Below are 18,273 nucleotides of genomic sequence, written 5' to 3' on the forward strand. Positions count from 1 at the left end.
TTTAGACTTTGCGTATAGCATTTTCAAAAAACGCAATTTTCCGCAAGCAAAAATTAGGATTTTACTTTAACAACTCTCGTGGCGCAACAAAAGTGGACAACTAAAAACTTCAAATTCCCGATTCAAATTTATTTGATGCTCCAAAAGAGGACAACCCCATTTTCTCATTTTCTACCCGTAGATTTTTTTTGGACTTTTGAAGTTGCACCACCCCTTTTCATAAAAGCCAATTTTCTGCTAGCAGAAATTTGGATTTTACTTTGACAACGACGGGATGGTCCAAAGGTGGACAAGTTGAAAACTGAAACGACCGCAGTGCTCCCTACGCTCAGAATGGAACGGTCTTGGAAGATGGGCTGCCTACATTAACGGTAGAGGGTCAATGGTCTGACGGATGGCGTCGCAGTTCGGAAATAGGGGACGATATTGAGAAACTTGCAAATACGAAAGGGGCCGTCCAAAGCCTGATAGTCCTTTATGGTATACTGCAAACTTACAACTTCCCGGCGCACCGTGTAATTAGAATGACGATGGCGGCTTGCCGTCGGGAATTTCCATTTTAAATAAATGAGCGCATGGTTATATGTACCCTAAACGATGCTAGCTTTAATAAACCATTGTATCCATGCCCAGTAGTATAATTAAATTTGCTTTGGAACGATAAAAGGTTGGAATTGAAAAAGTCATGTCAAGAGAAGAAGCTAAGTGCAGTTTAATCAAGTGAACCAAGATTTTCAAAAAGGGGAAAATAGAGAAAGTAAAATGGGAAACAATAAAATGCAACTTGAACTAGCTGAATTAATTTTGACATCCCACAAATTCTAAAACACATATTCAGCTAATAATTCCAATCATAAAAAGGATAGCCACGAAGAAAATGAATCCTTCAGCCAGTACACCAGCCGGTCACTGATATGACATCAAAGATTTCATTTAATATTTATCGTTCAAATCTTTGTTCCAGTCATCAAATACAAGTGGGCTGTTATAGTAGAGGCCTGGGTCGTTACTATTAAGACAAATGATTCAAATTGACAATGTGGAGAGATATTAACGCAATGAAAAGACAAACTTGCAAGTGACGGCCCAGAACAGTCATTATATGCATGTACTGTGAAATGCATGGATGGTGGATTGTATAACAAATCTTATATCTGAAGATAAACAAAATTGGTTCACTTTTACCATTCCGGGTAACTTCCACCATAATTAGTTCATAAATGTTGTCAATCTTGGACATATTATTTTCAAAAATTCCCTTTAGAATAATACACCCCTCTAAACTCCTATAAAATTCACATCCTTGACGTAAAAAAGGGCCCGATCTTTTCCCAAAAAAATCGGCTGTATAGAGATGGAAATACAAGTTGCATGGAAAAGGCCAATGACAGCAAGGGAATGTCCAAATGACACCTGATGCCTGTCAACGGACGGCAGGTCAATACCATTAATGGGCTAGTTCCGCAAGTTAGCGGTACTACAGAGGACCGTCACTCTGGCAGCCGCTTCCCAACTGTCGTCCACGTTATAAATTTTTTTCTGGGTCCGGTGTTGCCAATCTCAAGTTCCTAAGACCGTTCCCTTTTAACATAGGGAGAAAAGTTTCCTTTCAAGTTTCTACTTGTCCCCTTTTGGACCACCCCGCCGTCGTCAAAGTAAAATCCAAATTTCTGCTAGCAAAAAAATGGGTTTTTTTTAAAAGGAATGGTGCAACTTAAAAAAAAAAAAAAAAAACCACCGAAAATCTACCAGCAGAAAATGAGAAAATGGGGTTGTCCACTTTTGGAGCATGACAGTAATTTTTCCAGTGGGAATTTGAAGTTTTTAGTTGTCCACTTTTGACGCGCCACAAGAGTTGTTAAATTAGAATCCAAATGAAAATGCTATACGCAAAGTCCAAAATCCCGAAAATCTACTAGCAGAAAATGGAGTTGTCTACTTTTGACGCTCCATCCCCCCCCCCCGGGTCACTGGGCCACGAGAACAATTTTTTTCGACAGCAACTTCCAACCTGCGTTTTCTAAATGCTCTGTACCATTACAAATTTATTTTGTGGCGAGAAGCAATATAGTGAACTTCACTGTTTCGCTTCCAAGTCGTGGACCCTGAGTCCTTCATGAACCCTAATGCCCCTTGTTGTTCATGAACGTGTCGACAGGTGGATATTGACAAAACGAAAAGGGGAATGATCTATCACGGCCCATTCCCACTGGGTCGAGGGCACATTGTGTAGTGTGTGCAAATCCTAGGGAAGTCATTCACACTTCAGGCACTTTGATCCGCAACAGCAGCACCCAACAACTTTACTCTCAAGCATATCGCACTAACTTGTTTTCTTTAGCTTTAATTGTCATGAAAAAAATAGACCTGCAGAAATAATATTGAAACTGAAATCTGTATTAAAAGATAGGAGGCAATAATTACGAACAAATAAATACATAAACTGAATTGTAAGACATATTGGTTTACAATTAAGACGTGTAATCTCTGATATATTGTGTTTTAAGGTTTTAAATCATTCTAATTTTAGGTAAAGGGTGAATGGACAAAAATACCGAATTTGCAGCACCTGAGCAATGCAAGACTATTATTCCCATTGTATTGCATGTACTCACGTTTCAGAGTGACTTCCTTTCGATATTAATCCGTATAGAAAAATCATTTGTGGAAGGAAATTGAAGCTTTCAACTTTTTCTACAAATTTCAGATTTGTACATTACAATTCCTGTTTAGGCATGGGAATTTGATCGTTCATCTGTCTGGTCTTGCTGCTAGGTTTATGAAACGACTTTGCAGCATCTTGGACTTTGTCTTTCTCTAACTTTCTCAAAGTCTCCTGCAAGAATAACATTTTAATCCAATTAATGCCATGCATAATAACACTGTGAATTAAATTCCATTGATAACAACAACGTATCATCGATTCGCAGAAGACCTACCTCTTTTTGCTTCGAAATATGACCGTCAACGATGTCGCACAAGACCATCATCTTCTGTCCAAGGTTGATGAAAAAGGGGTTAAACTGGAGGGAAAATCACAAAAAGAAGAAGAGTCGAATCAAGGTCAGTTTCACTCATTTTCTTTCTTCGAAGTAGAAATAAACGCTTGACTTTCTGAAGTACAAAATACAGTGAAGGGTCGAGACAGGCAGGTTTCTCTTACAGTTCTTCGTCGTGTCGTGCCTTTAATGCTGCGCAGTAAACATGCTCGACAAAATAATATGGAAGACTTATTGCCCGTTGCATCAATTTTTTTTATGTAAAATAAGCACCGCTCAAATTGTAAGTCAATCGTTGCAGTATGACTTTCGCTTGGAGCATATTTAAAAAAAAAAAAGGTAAATGTGCCTACATTGTTGATGTCTTTAGGGAAAGCCTCCGAGTCCTCTTGTGTTATCTTTCCGTTGCCATTGATATCAAGTATGTGAAATATCTGTCACATAGAGGGAATGTAGAAAAATTTATTAGCAATCAAAAGAAAGATGGAGGTCAACACGAAAGAGACATTGCTTTCTTCTTCACTGTTATCAGATGACCACACTAAAATGTGTTACTTTAACACCACTGGTGTTACTTTAAACACCTACAAGTGTTACAATGCACCAGGTGGTCTTAAAAGTAACGCCAACAATGATGAAATAACTCCAAATTAACCCCAGTGAAAGGAGGTGGCATGGCCCTCCGATAACACCGTTTTGTTGCGGTGTTCCACGTACAGATCAACAGTAAAACATGACGTGAAAACTATCGTACCAATCATTACCAGTCGCTTGACATTTTTTGGACCCTTATTTACAAGTCGATGTGTTTCTATATTATTGTCCTACAAACCTTTCGCATATTGTGATTGGAAATTGACTAAAAGATTGCTTGCAGTAGGCTAAATACAACTTTTTTCATCTGTAACTTGGAAGACTGCAGTGCCATCCACGTTATTAAAGTGGAATTAGAATTACCTGATGTGTGATATCCAAAGCCTCTTCGGTCCAGATGTTAGCATGGTCCAACCCGGGCAATATCTAAAGAATGGGAAAGTTGGGAGCGAGGGTGTCAAAGGCTGTGTCCAAAATGTATCAACTGCGGCTGGGGCTACGACGTGCGTCTATATGGGAAATGGCTGTACAGCCGCTACCTATAGTGGCTTCCAATGGCCTTGTTAAACTGTCCACCGTATTAGGCAAGTCACTCGACGAAAATGAGAAAAACGGGCCTGCGAAAGTTGTCAACAGAATTGTTGACTTGAGGCCGTCACTAGGACTCAATCCAAATCCTAGGTATCATATTTTGAATTGCCTACATATTGCTATTAATTTTTTTTAATTAGGCCTATGCTGCAAAACAAAATGGGATCACGAGGACAAGCTTAAGGGTGCCTTAAATCACAGAATCTCAGTGGTCATTCTGACAATAAAGCTTCACCACACGGAGAAGGCATGGTCCAGCTTGTCACACAAACTTCTCATGTAGACGGTTGTCTCAGTAGCCATCTGGCAGGACAGCTCTTTTTTTCCCAGAGGGAAACCTACTTTGTGCATACCCAGTGTAACAAAAGTACTTGCCCACAATATGGCAGCCATGCATAGCCTCTATTGCCGTTTTGGACATCTTTTAAAAGCTACTTTTATAAAGTCTTTGCATTTTTACCCCAGTGAAACAACGATTGTCTTGGCAATCGCATATCTAATGTGTGACATTTTCCACGCGAAGACTGCAGTGGGTCAGCCATTTTTACCAAACGCTGTACTGACAAAGATTTCAAAACGACACAAAGAAACCCGAACACGTCTGAGAAAGTATATGTTGTTGATTACCATGTCCATGAATTCCAGAAACTGGCGCTCTGTCAACGATTCCGTCTCTTCTGCGACCATAAATGAAGTCAAACTTGCTCTGAAAGCAATGGCAGAAACATAGTCAAATAAACCAATCCCCAACTATTTCCAAGTGCAGTGCTTGTATTCTTGGTTGAGACGCTTGACTACAAGCTCTTCAAGGCAGCATAATACTTAATAAATGATAGTAAATGATAGTAGAGAGCAAAATAGTGCGGATCTTGCGCAACTACAGAAAAACAAGATCTGATGGTCTAGAGACCAGTGCCTCAATATAATGTGAAACTCTTTCTGACCCCTTGCAGGGGTACAGCACTGTATGAGTGCTATAAGTTAATTTAACCATTACATGTAGTCTGAAATGATGCGACTCACGACGGGTTCTGGACAAAAGCCAGTTCTGGATGGAGATCGGCCTGTTTGTAAGCGTCTGGCTCTTCGTGGTAATAGAAGCGAACATCGGCCAGCGAGAGCCCCGGATCGGCCCCCCCACAGGACTCCGGGCTGGGTACGACGTAGGCCTGGTGATTCCACCACATGTTGACGGCGACGTTACTTCCATACGAATTCACCTGATGAATCCTGTACCAAGGATAACACAGTATATAATTTGTTGAAACTACATGTATACTGCATCAGAAGACTTCACCGATCATTGATCAAATATTTCAACCTGGCCTTGCTTGGAAAGGCTTGCCATCTATGCATGACCGTATCCATCCATCGCAAAAAGGAATCTTTTCTACGTGGACGTTCCCATGAGATGAAATTTACTCCGTCATCGGGAACGTATTTTGTACAACTTTCTGTCTTTTTAAATGAATAAAAACTTTGATTTCTCTCTTTAGTTGATGATTGGTATACTTTATATAACATTTCCTTTCAGGAAAAAACTGACCAATCCTAAGTTTTTCTGTTCAAACTATAAAGAGAAAACCTTGCTCATCTGCCTATATACTGAACTAAAACAACAACAACAATCACCTAAGAACGTTGAAAAGGGCAGAGAACCAGTCTTATATTGCTCTGGCGGCGCGGTCGCCGGCCGTGACTGGAACCATCCCGCGTGTGACGTGAGGGCGCACTTCTGTAGAGCGAGCGGTGTTCCATGAGTGAAAATAACCGTGACCGTGTCTCATGACTTGGCAGCGGCTACACAGAAGTCTGTGGCAGTAGCTGGTAACTTGGGGCCCTTTTCCAATACTCGACTTGGGCTCCGTCGGAGGCTTCGTTCCCAAAACCAATCCCCGATTGTGGGCCTGAAGAGTTTAAATTCAATTGGATTACTGTAATTTCTGGCTCTCTTGCATCTTATTTGATGGTTTGTGGCACTCTTAAACTAATTACTGCGCTTACAGCTTTAACGTCAGCTAGTTAAAAAACAGTTGAAGCTCCGACGGAGCCGAAGCTGAGTATTGGAAAACGGCCAAGGTCTGCCTTGATACGGTCATTGACTCACCCTCGAACGTGAGCTTTTCAAGTTCAAGGGAAGGAACAAAAATCCGGAAAGCGGTGCCAAGCAACTTGAACGGGAAAACAATGAACCGCGGTTAAATGAAGTAAACTTCGTTTATCACGGTTCTTTTGCAAAATTCACTCTCCCTCGCTGCAAATTTGCATACGTTTATCACACGGAAAGAAATTGTTTAAGGGGGCGTCTCTTCGAGAAGTTAATGTCTCCACAGGATGTCAAAATACTTGCTCCCTTAGTTGGAGTCCAGGGACAGTCGGGGGAATGTCCTCACTCAACGTCACCTTTAACTTTCAAGTCCTTGAAGTGTAGGAAGACTTTGTAATGAAAGTTTGCAGCAGAATTTCCTACATACTCTTATCGAATGGTGTCACAAGATGCTGAGATTTTTTGTAACAATTTTGTAACAAATTGGTACCAACACCGAATCCTGTTAAACAAAGGTGAAATTACGTGGCATTGTTTCAATTTCGTTTACGGCAGTTGATGGTGTATCGCAGTGAACATGAACAAGTATTCCCTTTTGGACTTTGAAACATGGTTCGTCAAATACTTGAATACTTTGCTCGTGATAAACACATGCCATATTACTCATTCACTATACCAAACAGCATGAGTGCTCGAGAGTGGCGTAAAAGGGGCGAAATTTCAGGAGGCGTGGGGGGGGGGCACTGAAAAGCAAGTGAACTGTTTCATGATTGGAGTTGTGATCAATTCCAAATTTCAGGTCACGAGCATCCGCATATGGGGGGGGGGGCTTGCGCGGCCGGCGAGGATCCACTACAATTTCCAAACTATATCATTTCGAAGTTTGTACAGGATTTGACCTCGGGACTGTTGTATGGCATTTTTCCAGTAAACCATGGCCCATTCTGTCTTTCTCGCGGAGCGATACAGTGCTTAATTGTGAGATTTTCGCGTTCATATTTTAAAAATAGGGAAAAAGTGCCAAAATGCCAGAGGATGATTAACGCCCACATACAACAGCAAGGAAAAAAGGACTAGTAAAATTCTTGGGTTCACAATTTAAACGGAAAAGATATATTCATTGAACTACGTCTTCCTGGGATGACATCACTGCAACAGCCCTCAGCTGTCCAAGAAAGCATGGATAATTTTAAGTGTTTAAAAAGTGCATTTTTCAATGAATTTAACCAACAGAATATACATTGGAGAAGTGTAATACATGTAGTTTGCAGAGAACCCGTGTCTACGAAAACTTCTTTGCAGCCGCACTTTAAGCTCTAGATTATAGGCCAAAATCAGGGTTGAAATTACCTCGTCCGCTGTTGAATTAACCCCGTGTGGCATTTAAATCGTGCGATATTTAGACTCTTTTGAAAAGATAGTAGTTTGGCAGCATAAGATTTTGAAACGAAGGGTGGCCCTTTTGAATACTTTCCCGAGCACGGAAATCAAACAAAGTTCTTGGACTAACTTGGTCTAATGTTAACCTGCTGCCCGTGATCGGAGCCTCACGTTTCTTTAACTGTCCACATTCTGCTGTTCGCTTCAGCGAATTCCTTTGACGTACATTGATTGAACACTTTACATGCGGGCGGAAAAAGGATGTGGCTTCACCCACTAGTCTTCTTTGAAGGTGGAAGTCGTCGTAGCCTTCAATTTTCTCGTCCCACGTAGTTCAAAGAAAGACATTGCGGATGTAGAGGGTTCTCACAGTGTTTGAACCTTGAAGGCGGTTGACAAGGTTGCTAGGTTCCACAAACACTGTCCTTCAACATGTTGTCTAGCAACGAGCGTGACCCCAATATTTTTACAGTCCAAATATCGTATGCATGGGGCAATGCTTAAGCTATGCAGAAGCTTAGATCACACGATAGTTTTTAAAATAATCCCGTGTAAAACTGAAATAATACCGTGTCGTGTTCCATTAAAAATGTGCAAAGTGATGAATGAAAACCGTACAGTATCAATATAGAACCATGCAGTGTTATTTTTTAATATAACTAATATTAGTTTGATAGTGTGTGAATTTAAAATGAAGCAGGATTCACCGGCTGATCATTGTGCGGCATGTTGTCATAATACTGGATCTTCGGTTTCATTGTTTGAAGACAATTACCATAGGAGATTACAGCAAAGAGTCAACTGTTTATGGCCAGCCACGTGACGGGCTTTCCTTCTACTAATACTGGTAATAGGAATGGCTACACTGTTTTAAGCTATGTAAAATGTTTGATAAAACACAAGCAAGCAACTGAAGTGATGTCGCAATTTGGATATGTATTAAATTTTTAATCATAAAAACTAGGTATTATTGTTCCTTAGCTATTTTTCAGATGAAAATTTTGTGGTATCAGAATACATGTAATTATATTAAAAAACCACATCAAATGAGTTTTGATTTTAAACCATTTGTGACGAATTAATATCAATACTCTTCATTCCCTGGCCTGAGAAATTGATGTAAACCCGTGTCCGTTTTCTTCAATGCCTTGGCATGACGTCACAATTTCACTATGTAATTATTCAATCATAGAAGTTAAAATTGTAACCAAACGATGGTAGGTTTTGAAGCCAAGGAGAATTTGGAGTAAGAGAATCATCATGTTTTAAACGCTTGTACTTAAATTGAACTCTCTCGTTTGAATAGATAAATTACCGTACCTAACCTATCGGGGTGATTCATTTTAATGTTCACTGGGCCTATGTTTAGGTCAAATTCAATAGGATATCCATGTAGAATGTAGAAAATGCAATATCCAGTTGTTAACAAATTTCAACTGTGTTTTTTTTTCTTCTCACCAAACGACCGTGAGCCTCTATATCACCAAAAGGCAATTACAGACATTTTAGTCCGGTCGATGGTCCGGTTCGTATCATTTAATTCACCTTGTGTAGGCTAGAGTGATTGGGGAGAACCAAGTTTTTTAACGGTGGCCCGTGGACATGGATAGGGAAAACACACAAAATGGCGAAACGGCAACGTTCAGGAACGAAATTTTGAGATTTTGCTAGATAATATAACTAAAGGAATTAACGAGTCTTTAGCTCGGGTCTTTATCAACTTCCAAAGCCTAACCTGTCTGAGTACATATTTATTACCTTACTAAAACCTAATACAAAAGGAATTTAAAAGTCACTAAGACACTGTTGGGTAACACCCAGCCTGCATGTTAGCGAAGACACTGGAGATTGTGCATTGAGACGGAAGTCACATACATTTGATTTAAGGTGACAGGACACATCAAGATGTTACTTGATAAGAGCCTGTCCGTGTCTCTCGTATTAACATAAAGCCATGTATTGGCAACTGGCGGAGATCTAGACCTTATCTCTAAGTTAAGTACAAGACTTGCACGCAACCAGGTGCGTATGGCCAGGGTTTTTTGTTGTCCGAGGTAAAAAAAATTTTGTCCGTTATGTCATAAAAATGAGTTTGAAGGCGGTAGCCAGATAATCATGAGTAGTCAACTTGGGAATATTTTCGAACACAGCAATGCATGTGCGCATGCGCATAAATCGCAAGTGGAGGCAAAAAGTTTAAGTTGAGCGGCCTATTGCGAATGAGCAGGGGCACGAATTTCAACATCATTTTCTCTCTGCTTCTGCACTTTTTTCACTTTTGTCTTCGGCAACCCTCTAAAATTATTATGGCTTTTACTTTCTTGTCTAAAAGGATTTTAAACTTGACTAAATAAAGAAAAAAAAAATCTCTCCTCTCTCCCCGAGCGCACGAGGTCAAACGAAAATTAACAGGCCTCCTTTCCGACCATGTCCAATTCAGTAGGTACCTATTTCTGGGTACCATGCACCACTCGTACTACCCTGAATCGCAGGCTGAATGCATTGTGAATTGCGGGCTATAGCTTCAGACTGGGTTAGGTTCGTTTCGTAACGGGGTAATTCTGGAAAATAGGGTTCCATTTTTTTCGTGTTTTTGTCACCCCTGACATATGATTTTGTAAGTTCAAAACACATTTTCTAAACTCCAAGAGTGATGAATTAATGTAAATTACCTGTAAAACAAATCATAAAATAGTCTGAAAATCAACCCCATTGATATTTTCATGTCAAATAACAAGGTCAGAAGTATCAGGGACTCACGAATGTCACACTTTTGGACCCCTAATTTCTGGAATTATCCCACGTCCGGACTGTCCGTCGTCGTCCGAGAATGGTGAGCGGTACCCTAACAAAACACAGGATTTCCTTTATGTAGGTCCACGTTAGAGCGGGAACCCGTCTAATTTCATTTGTTTTCGTGTGCTTCGAACAAACGGGATTTTGGAAGTTTTGATTTTACTCTCCGAAAAATTCCTCTCACCAGAAATTAATAGCTGAATAACTTAGTGGGTTTTCCAAAGACGGAAGTGAAAAGAGACGTATAGGCTAAGATAGCAAATGGATGTTGAAATTTTTGCCCCTGTGTATCTTCAATGGGCCGCTCAAGCTTTTTGCTCCACATGCCATTTATGCGCACCGATTAGTGGAAGAAAATTTATAAGTGGAAGGGTCTATACATAAGACTTTGTAAAACATCTGAATTTTTGCGAAATAGGAAACCGCAATGCTGGGACAAACTGTGCTTGTACTGAAGCATGTCTGTGTCTAAATCTGATGAATTCTCCTCTGGTGAGTTTTTCGACCCATAGCTTATGCACCCTTCCCGACAATTTAAGTAACTACTTCTAATCGCGACACGCAGAATCGTACTCTGTCCAGGCTTGGGGATGTGATGTAAAATAGGGAATTTCGTTTCAAGGGACGTGTTTTTGATTTCTTTTTGTCGTGCTGTTTACCCCCAGTGGGCTCGCCACTAACGCCATTATATTTACAATGCGAGGAAAAGGTTAAGGCAATACACACCTGTCAAAAAACGTGACACGGGTCTGCACATTATGGAAAAGGAACGGTGTTCATTTCAGTCATACTGAAAATTGGAAACGTGTAACTGCTAAATGCGTGTGTTCTTACCATTTGAAGGGGAGGTAGAGACAGTCTCCTGCCTCCACTTTAGCTTCTAAAAACTCCAGGTTTCTAAGCCCGGGGAATTTGTTCATGTCGACTCGTTCGACGTCTACACTTGAGTAGAAGCCCTCCGGATGGTCGTATACGATCTACACAAAGATTTTTCGTGAGATGACACCGATAATCGATACTTGTTGCCATATTTAAAGCTTTGTGGCAATGCCTTTTCCCTTGTAAAAGAGCACTGGGGACCTTGAAATATGAGTTTGAGAAATAATGTACGTCCGAATGGCTCAAAATCACTGTTATTAATGTGACTTCACCAAACACGCCGAAGCTAGTAGCGAGAAATATCTTTGGGGAGGACTTTTTAAAGTTTGGATTAAAAGAATTGGGGCTCCTTTGGAGACACTTTTCAAAAATGTTTATTGTTTTTTAATAAGAAACTTAAGATACATGTACCTACATCGCCGTGCCATTTTCATGCAAAAACATCAATTGTGGCTTCGACCAAAACTTACAGTAAACTTTACAGTTTTCAATAAGCCCCTTTGAGCTGAACGTCACTTAAAATGTGATCCCGAGACATCAAGCTGGTACCACCGATCACCTTCAGACCCAGAGGTGGCCTTATAATGCGAGTACCATCTGGATTTCTTGCGCCAAAACCTGCGAGATATGCAATCTTGGGTAAACATGACAAATTATGAGGAAAACACAAACCCAATGCACGTGCGTACACGCTCTTTTCCTCGTCCGTCGAAAGTCAAGCGCAATATTGGAATTGATGATGATCAGAACAATTGTTTACCTGGTCTCTGTACTTGGTGTAATTGACAAGCAAGAAGTCTTTCTGGCCTCTGAACACACAGTTGATGATGTCGACGTAATCGGTGTGCAAGTGAGACTTGGTCCCGCCGCTACTAAGCCACAGCATCTGTTGAAAAAAGTTCAGTTGCAATGCCTTTTTATTGTATATACTTGTGCCTTGTGTGAATACAGACGTTTTCAACGAAATCCTTTAAAACGAAATATCCCTATTTAGCACTATTTTCAATTTAGGTTCGCTAGTATAAAGGGTATTTATTAGCATTTTTGTTTTTGTGCAGATACAGTCAGCAAGTTTTCATCAGCAACATGTGTGATGCCAACACAAGTATTAAAGAAACCCTCAATAGAGTACCGAAGTGAATACGTCACGCGCACAATTAGTGTGTCAAAGGCATTAACGCAAGAACCAGCGCGTGTACCAACACGCGAGCGAACTCCATTCGTTTGCACTGCACTTTCTGGTTCACAGTGACGTCACATTCGGTACTCTATAGTATTATTTATATCGTTACTATTATTCGGCTGCCTTTCGGTGTTGTTTCAAATCGTGACAGTAAGCCACGGCCACTTAACAAAGTTCTCCTGAAAATACTTTCTGTGAGCAAGCTTTGGGTTTTGAAGAGAAATCCGTTGATAATGTCTTCCCGGAACCACAGCAACAGCGCCCAATTTGCCAGGTATTAAAGCACAGAAAATTTTAAATGTTTTTAAACAGCTTTAATACAGTCTTATTAACAGATGACAATTTTTTTTCTTTCTAAGGTAAAGTCCCATACTGGTACTAAAGGTTGGCTGATCAGTTGGTAGGTAGATCGATTTGGTTGGTCGGTCGATCAGCTTTCACGTCAGTCTGTTCTTAGGTCACAAACCAAACGTTTTCAGGACGTTTCCTTTTTAAATGCATCGGATTGTCCTCCACATAGTCCCCATACTTACCGTTTCCAGCATATTGGCAGTGATGTTAGCACAGTGCAAAGATGACGGAAGCACCACATCTTTCCTAAAAGATAAATAAATAAATAGAAATAAAAATGTCATTTTTTTTACAGATCTAACAGTCTAACGTCTTGTGGCATTTCTTTCCTTTTCTTGTGCCATTCTTCCCAGGTAAAAAAAGAAACGCCTTAGCATTGCTGATTGTATAGTTGTAAAAGTAAAACAGTGTTAGGTGACAATCGGCAAAACGAATCAATAAAAACTTCACAATCACAGATCACGTTACAGCCCTTGATCAGTTGAAATATGACGTTCGATTAACACATTGCTTCCATTGCATGACTACAGTACACAGAAACAGATTCAGCTGCATCTGTTCATGTTTGTCAGATATAAAACGCACATTCAAGATGAATTAAAAAGTGCTCTCTAGATGACATGGTATTGTGTAGGTCCCTACACTTACTTCAAGTAGTCTGGAACTTTTGCGACAAGGTACTCATCGTGGGTTTGATATCTGTCGAGGAATTCAGCCAAGGGCATCTCCATCATCGGTAGCTGTCTTTCCTCCACCTTCCGCATCTCCACACGGATCAGTTCCTGAGACTCGGGCAAGCCCTTCAGGTACTCGTCGGTCCACTTCCGGAAGGCCGGCGAACGCCGCGCTCCCTGCCTGACGAGGACAGGAACGGAAGGATAGACATAGTCGCGAAAGAACTCGAACGGGGAGGGGAACTCCTCGACGACCGAGACGGGGAGTCGGGTAGACTCGGAAGCCAAAGGCTTCAGATGGCCGGGTGGGAACGAGGCAGTCGGGGAAGAGGGCTGATCGTGAAAATGATTAGATTGAACATCCTCAGCAACTGAGAAACGAAAGGATGCCACGAGCCAGATTGTGGTGGAGAGTATGGGAATTATCTCTGCAATATTCATGGTGAGAGTTATATGGAGGAGTAGTCGTGGTTGATGTCCCTACGAAGCTGTGCCAATTCTGAATCTGAATTGTCGGAAATATAGTTACGCATATGCAGATTTCATGCGTGAGATAATTGCTTGTCGGTGGTTAACAGGACACAAATAGGCTCCATGCAGGCCGAGAAGTTTGCGTGTTTGGAGTCCATTGGGGGTTGGCGATTCTGACCAATAAGATCGCCTGACAGGAATCACCACTCTGCCGGGATGGAGTCTTTGATTCCTCGACTGATTATGGTTTCCATGACGTCATGCTTCCGGGTTCAGTCACCGCGCAACATTATGGTTCATGTTGAGGACCAGCATTGCAAATGTACCTAAAATTTATCCTTGGTCAGCGCATAATTACCTCCCAACCAAATCCTAATATGCCCCCAACACCACTTCCTAGAATGAGCCACGCTTGACTGGGCGGAGTCGGACCACACGGTGGTTATAAAAGCGAATCAAGAGGCAAGTTCACTTTACAACTAGACTTTAAGATGGCAGTGATGACAAGTGTTTGTGCTTCTTTCGTCCTGTATTTCGTACTTTTTTCTCTCCCAGCATCGAGTAAGTTTTTTTCAACATTTTATAGCTCTTGATGCCTGAAGTTGACTGCATAATCTACGGATATTTATTATGCAGGACTGTAGCGTTGAAAGCAGCACTAGAAATTGACCTGTCGGCGTTTGCGAGTAGGCCTAGTAGTAGCCACTCTCCTTCGGCAGCCCCTTTGGAATTGTGCATGTTGTTTTGTTTGTCTCAGATTTTACTGTCGCGTGTCCATTTTGAATATCTAATAATTGGACAGTGTCTTCTCCGGCTGCGTTTACGTGATTCTCCGGCGATACAGTTAATGCAACACGTTACAGAAAAATGTCATCCGCTTGGCGGCAATGTAAGCGTCTCCACTAGGGCATTGGGTTAAATGCTTTTTCATCCCTGGTTCTCTGTGAATGTACTGCAACTTTTTTTTTCTCAGCACAGTGCCAACTAAGGCACAGGCTTCTTCTGCCAAGTTCATTTGTAGAAATCGCAGATTTTTATTCAGATGCTTTTTAAACTTCAGATTAACGTACTTAATTTACAAAAATCATGAATGAACGTCTTTGGTTACCGCGTTCAATTTCGTCTGTTTGTCGGTGGTACATGTATGTCGTTTCTTGATGCTTTTTTATTAGTTTGTGGACATCACAGACTGGTGATTTTCAATATGGGGCAGCGCGAACATCCGGGAGTTTCACAAAAATACGGGTAGCAACCACACCGCGCCGGTGAAAACAACTGCAACGAGTGCGCACATATGTACAGTTCAAAGAAAAGATTGTACAACCCGATCCTCGGACTAGCTGGTGCGTGCGCACGTCGCCAAGATCACTGTTTTCACCGGCGCAGTACCGGTCATTTTACGAGAATCCCGGATGTCAGTCCGCGCTGACTCCGATTAGACGCCGCACATCCTGCAGCTTGACGAGCGCCGCGTTCATTTGGCAAATGACGACACCCTAGAGGATTTTCACATGACGTAATATTCCATGTCTTTGGAGGCGTAAATTGAAAGCTGACCGTCAAAAACTACGTGACTGAAAATCCTTATTGAGCACACAGGCATGTAACGGGCGCATACCACCTTTCCAAGAGCGTTGTGTATCACTGAAGTAGTGGCCTTTAATTCTGGTTGACGAATTACACTGTATGCTGTTATCAAATTATGGCTGTATCCTTTATCTGCCGTGCTCTAGATCTTCGGGCCACTGGGAGTATACGGAGATATGCTGACAATAGACGTAGCCGTAGCTCTTGGCGCCTGTCTCAGACACATCCTTTATTCTGAATAAAAGTAATCCTCTGGCTTAAAAAAAACTGTGGCTGCTGAAATACAGCAGACAGGATTTTAAAACGTATTTTTTCCCCTTTTTCCCCAACCTTTCAGATGCATGCCGTGGTGGACGAGGAGGAGGCGGTCGTAAGTACCTGTAGCGACAACTTAATTCATTCACGGTTTAAGGCGCAAATGTTAATCAGTAATAATCTGGTGTCCAGCTGTTTCCACAAATTTGAACGGCTCACTTGTATACGAAGTCTAAAAAAAGGCGGCCAACTCGGGCGATTCACGAGAGTGCGCCTCTAAGAGTTTGCGACGAGCTGGCCAATTGCAATGCGCAAAATCTGTCAACCCTGTCCAAACGTGCAGACAGATTTGAGAGATTTCGCGTATTGTGATTAGCTAACGCGTTGCCAACTGGAGGCGCACTATTGCGAAACGCCCGTGGAACAATATTCAGTTATGTGTTTAAAGTTAAGAAGGTGGCGTCGTTAAACCTTGTAATACTCAATTCCTAGCGGAGTCGAGTCACTGACTAAAGTCATGGTTCCGACATGAATGCAAGCATGTATCAACATGACGCGCGCGGCTGCAACATGGAAATGTGGTCTGTTGCACGTGCGCAATGTAAAGAACGATTGAACAATGGTTGCGTTCGATTAGCTTCCCTGAATCCACCAGTGTTACCTGCAATAAGGGAAGCCTCGAAATGAGGTAATTATAATCGAACGCTGCAGTGTACTCGCCAAGGCATTCTGGGAAAAAGGTCGAGTCCCCGCCATGTTCCGTCTTTTACATCCATGCACGAAAAGTCCATCCGTGCGTCATGGAGGGTACCCGAGTGTAATGCATTACACTCGGGGACCCTCCAGAGACTGGTCTTGGTTTCAAGACGTTAGTGCTTGAATGTGGACACCGTGCATAGTGCGCCCAAACGACTCATAATTAGACTGCGCTAGCTCGCACTAACTAGTTGTGTGAGGGCGCTCTTCAATAGAAATAAAACAAATTTCGATCACTGACGTCTTGGGCCAAGACTATCCAGAGACCCGCTCACCAGCCGGGGTACTGGTAGTAGTGGTTGACACCAGGGCATGCACGAGGATAACGTGAGTACACGAACGCTGTCTAAGTTCGACTTACACGTGTAAGGTAATCGAACGCACCCAATGGTAGAAATTAAGGCCGTTTTCCAATACTCAACTTCGTCTCCGTATTAGGCTTCGTTCCCAAAACCAATCCCCAATTGTGGGCCTGAAGCGTTTAAACTACATTGGATTACTGTAATTTTTGGCTTTCTTGCATCTTATTTGATGTTCTGTGGCACTATTAGACTGATTACTGCGCTTACAGCTTCAAAGTCAGCTAGTAAAAACAGTTGAAGCCTGAACGGAGCCGAATTGAGTATTGGAGAACGGCCTAATAATATCCAGTTCGGAACCAAAGATCTTTGTTCGGAACCACAAAGTGCTGGAACTTCCCAATGAATGCAATAATTTTTTGCGCACATGCCCCCAAAATATGCCCCAGTTATGTTCATGCCAAACAAGGGTAAATGTAATGTTTCTCCGACAGTCTGCCTGCTCTTGCCGTCAAAATAACCACTGCTGTTCACCCTTACGCCCATCACTTTGCATAGCTCCAGACAGAAAACCACCGGAATTGGTACGCGGAACTTGCCCCGGGCATCAGACAAGATATGCGTACCCTCTGTTAGCGATTGCAGTTGTTAGATGGCCTGAGCCAAATGCAACAGACGACCGTAGCAATCCCGTCAGGTGAGTAATCATCTCTCCATCCAGGTCAAATCAGTTTTCCCATTTTAATCTGGAATATCAGAAAAAACCTGAGAAAATTTAAAATGCAGAATTCGTTGACAATATTGAGTAAGTTTTGGTGTTTAAGGTACCCTTGCATTGTAAAATGTAATCAAACTTAAAGAGAAAAACAGATCACCTATAGTTTTTTGTCATTGCAATAGTCGCGTAGGCCCCCTCCCGTATTACGGAATTGGGCAAGAATTCAGCTGAGCGTCCCCGAAGTTACGTGGTGCAGTCCAAAAAAAAAAAAAACAAGCTAAGAAAATCCCACCTAAATATTCTAGAGGTTCTTTAAAGTTGGCAAATTGTGGTAAATCATCACAACCCTAACTGACATAACCAAGTGTAATTATTTTCGTATAGTTTTGGGGCATTTTAAAAGAGATTATTTTGCACTGAACAAAAATGGAAACTCGGGCCAACATAAAGTTTTATCAGTGCTTTGAAGCGATTACTTAAATTCGAGATTTATGAATCAGAACATTGGGAGTTTAGTTTTAAAATTTCATCAACTTTGGGGTTCAAAATATTGGTCTGATAAGATACTAGAAGCGAAATTCAAAGCATACCACGCATCACGGTACGTTTTGTATGCCTGACATGGTGCCCTCTGTATTCATTCTCTAAATCACTAGATTACTACAGTGAGCTCATTAATATTTGTTAATCCCC

General features: G+C 41.6%; 2 protein-coding genes across 3 annotated transcripts in view; one reads left to right on the plus strand and one right to left on the minus strand.

Moving 5' to 3' along the window:
* Positions 1-906: 906 nt before the first annotated feature.
* On the minus strand, positions 907-14,336 carry LOC110988628 (uncharacterized). Its single transcript, XM_022252345.2, has 10 exons — positions 13,469-14,336; positions 13,003-13,066; positions 12,047-12,172; positions 11,242-11,384; positions 5,208-5,414; positions 4,812-4,890; positions 3,957-4,019; positions 3,353-3,433; positions 2,940-3,023; positions 907-2,836 (listed from the first exon to the last, which is right to left on the minus strand). The coding sequence occupies exons 1-10, from the start codon at positions 13,933-13,935 to the stop codon at positions 2,717-2,719; spliced, it is 1,434 nt and encodes a 477-aa protein (XP_022108037.2). The 5' UTR covers positions 13,936-14,336; the 3' UTR covers positions 907-2,716.
* Positions 14,337-14,396: 60 nt separating this feature from the next.
* Positions 14,397-18,273, plus strand: part of LOC110988640 (uncharacterized) — a 65,967-nt gene continuing 62,090 nt past the window's right edge. Inside the window, exons 1-3 of one of the 2 annotated variants that reach the window (XM_087133295.1) lie at positions 14,397-14,526; positions 15,890-15,922; positions 17,421-17,559. In XM_087133295.1, coding sequence (XP_086989421.1) covers positions 14,457-14,526; positions 15,890-15,922; positions 17,421-17,559 — 242 coding nt within the window. In that variant the 5' untranslated portion in view covers positions 14,397-14,456. Of the gene's footprint in view, positions 14,527-15,889; positions 15,923-16,967; positions 17,560-18,273 lie in introns of those variants that run through there. The other variant, XM_087133294.1, reaches the window with a different exon arrangement.

The sequence above is a fragment of the Acanthaster planci genome, linkage group LG02 (assembly GCF_054643075.1).
Source record: "Acanthaster planci isolate LZ-2023a linkage group LG02, COTS_SCS, whole genome shotgun sequence".
NCBI lineage: Eukaryota > Metazoa > Echinodermata > Asteroidea > Valvatida > Acanthasteridae > Acanthaster > Acanthaster planci.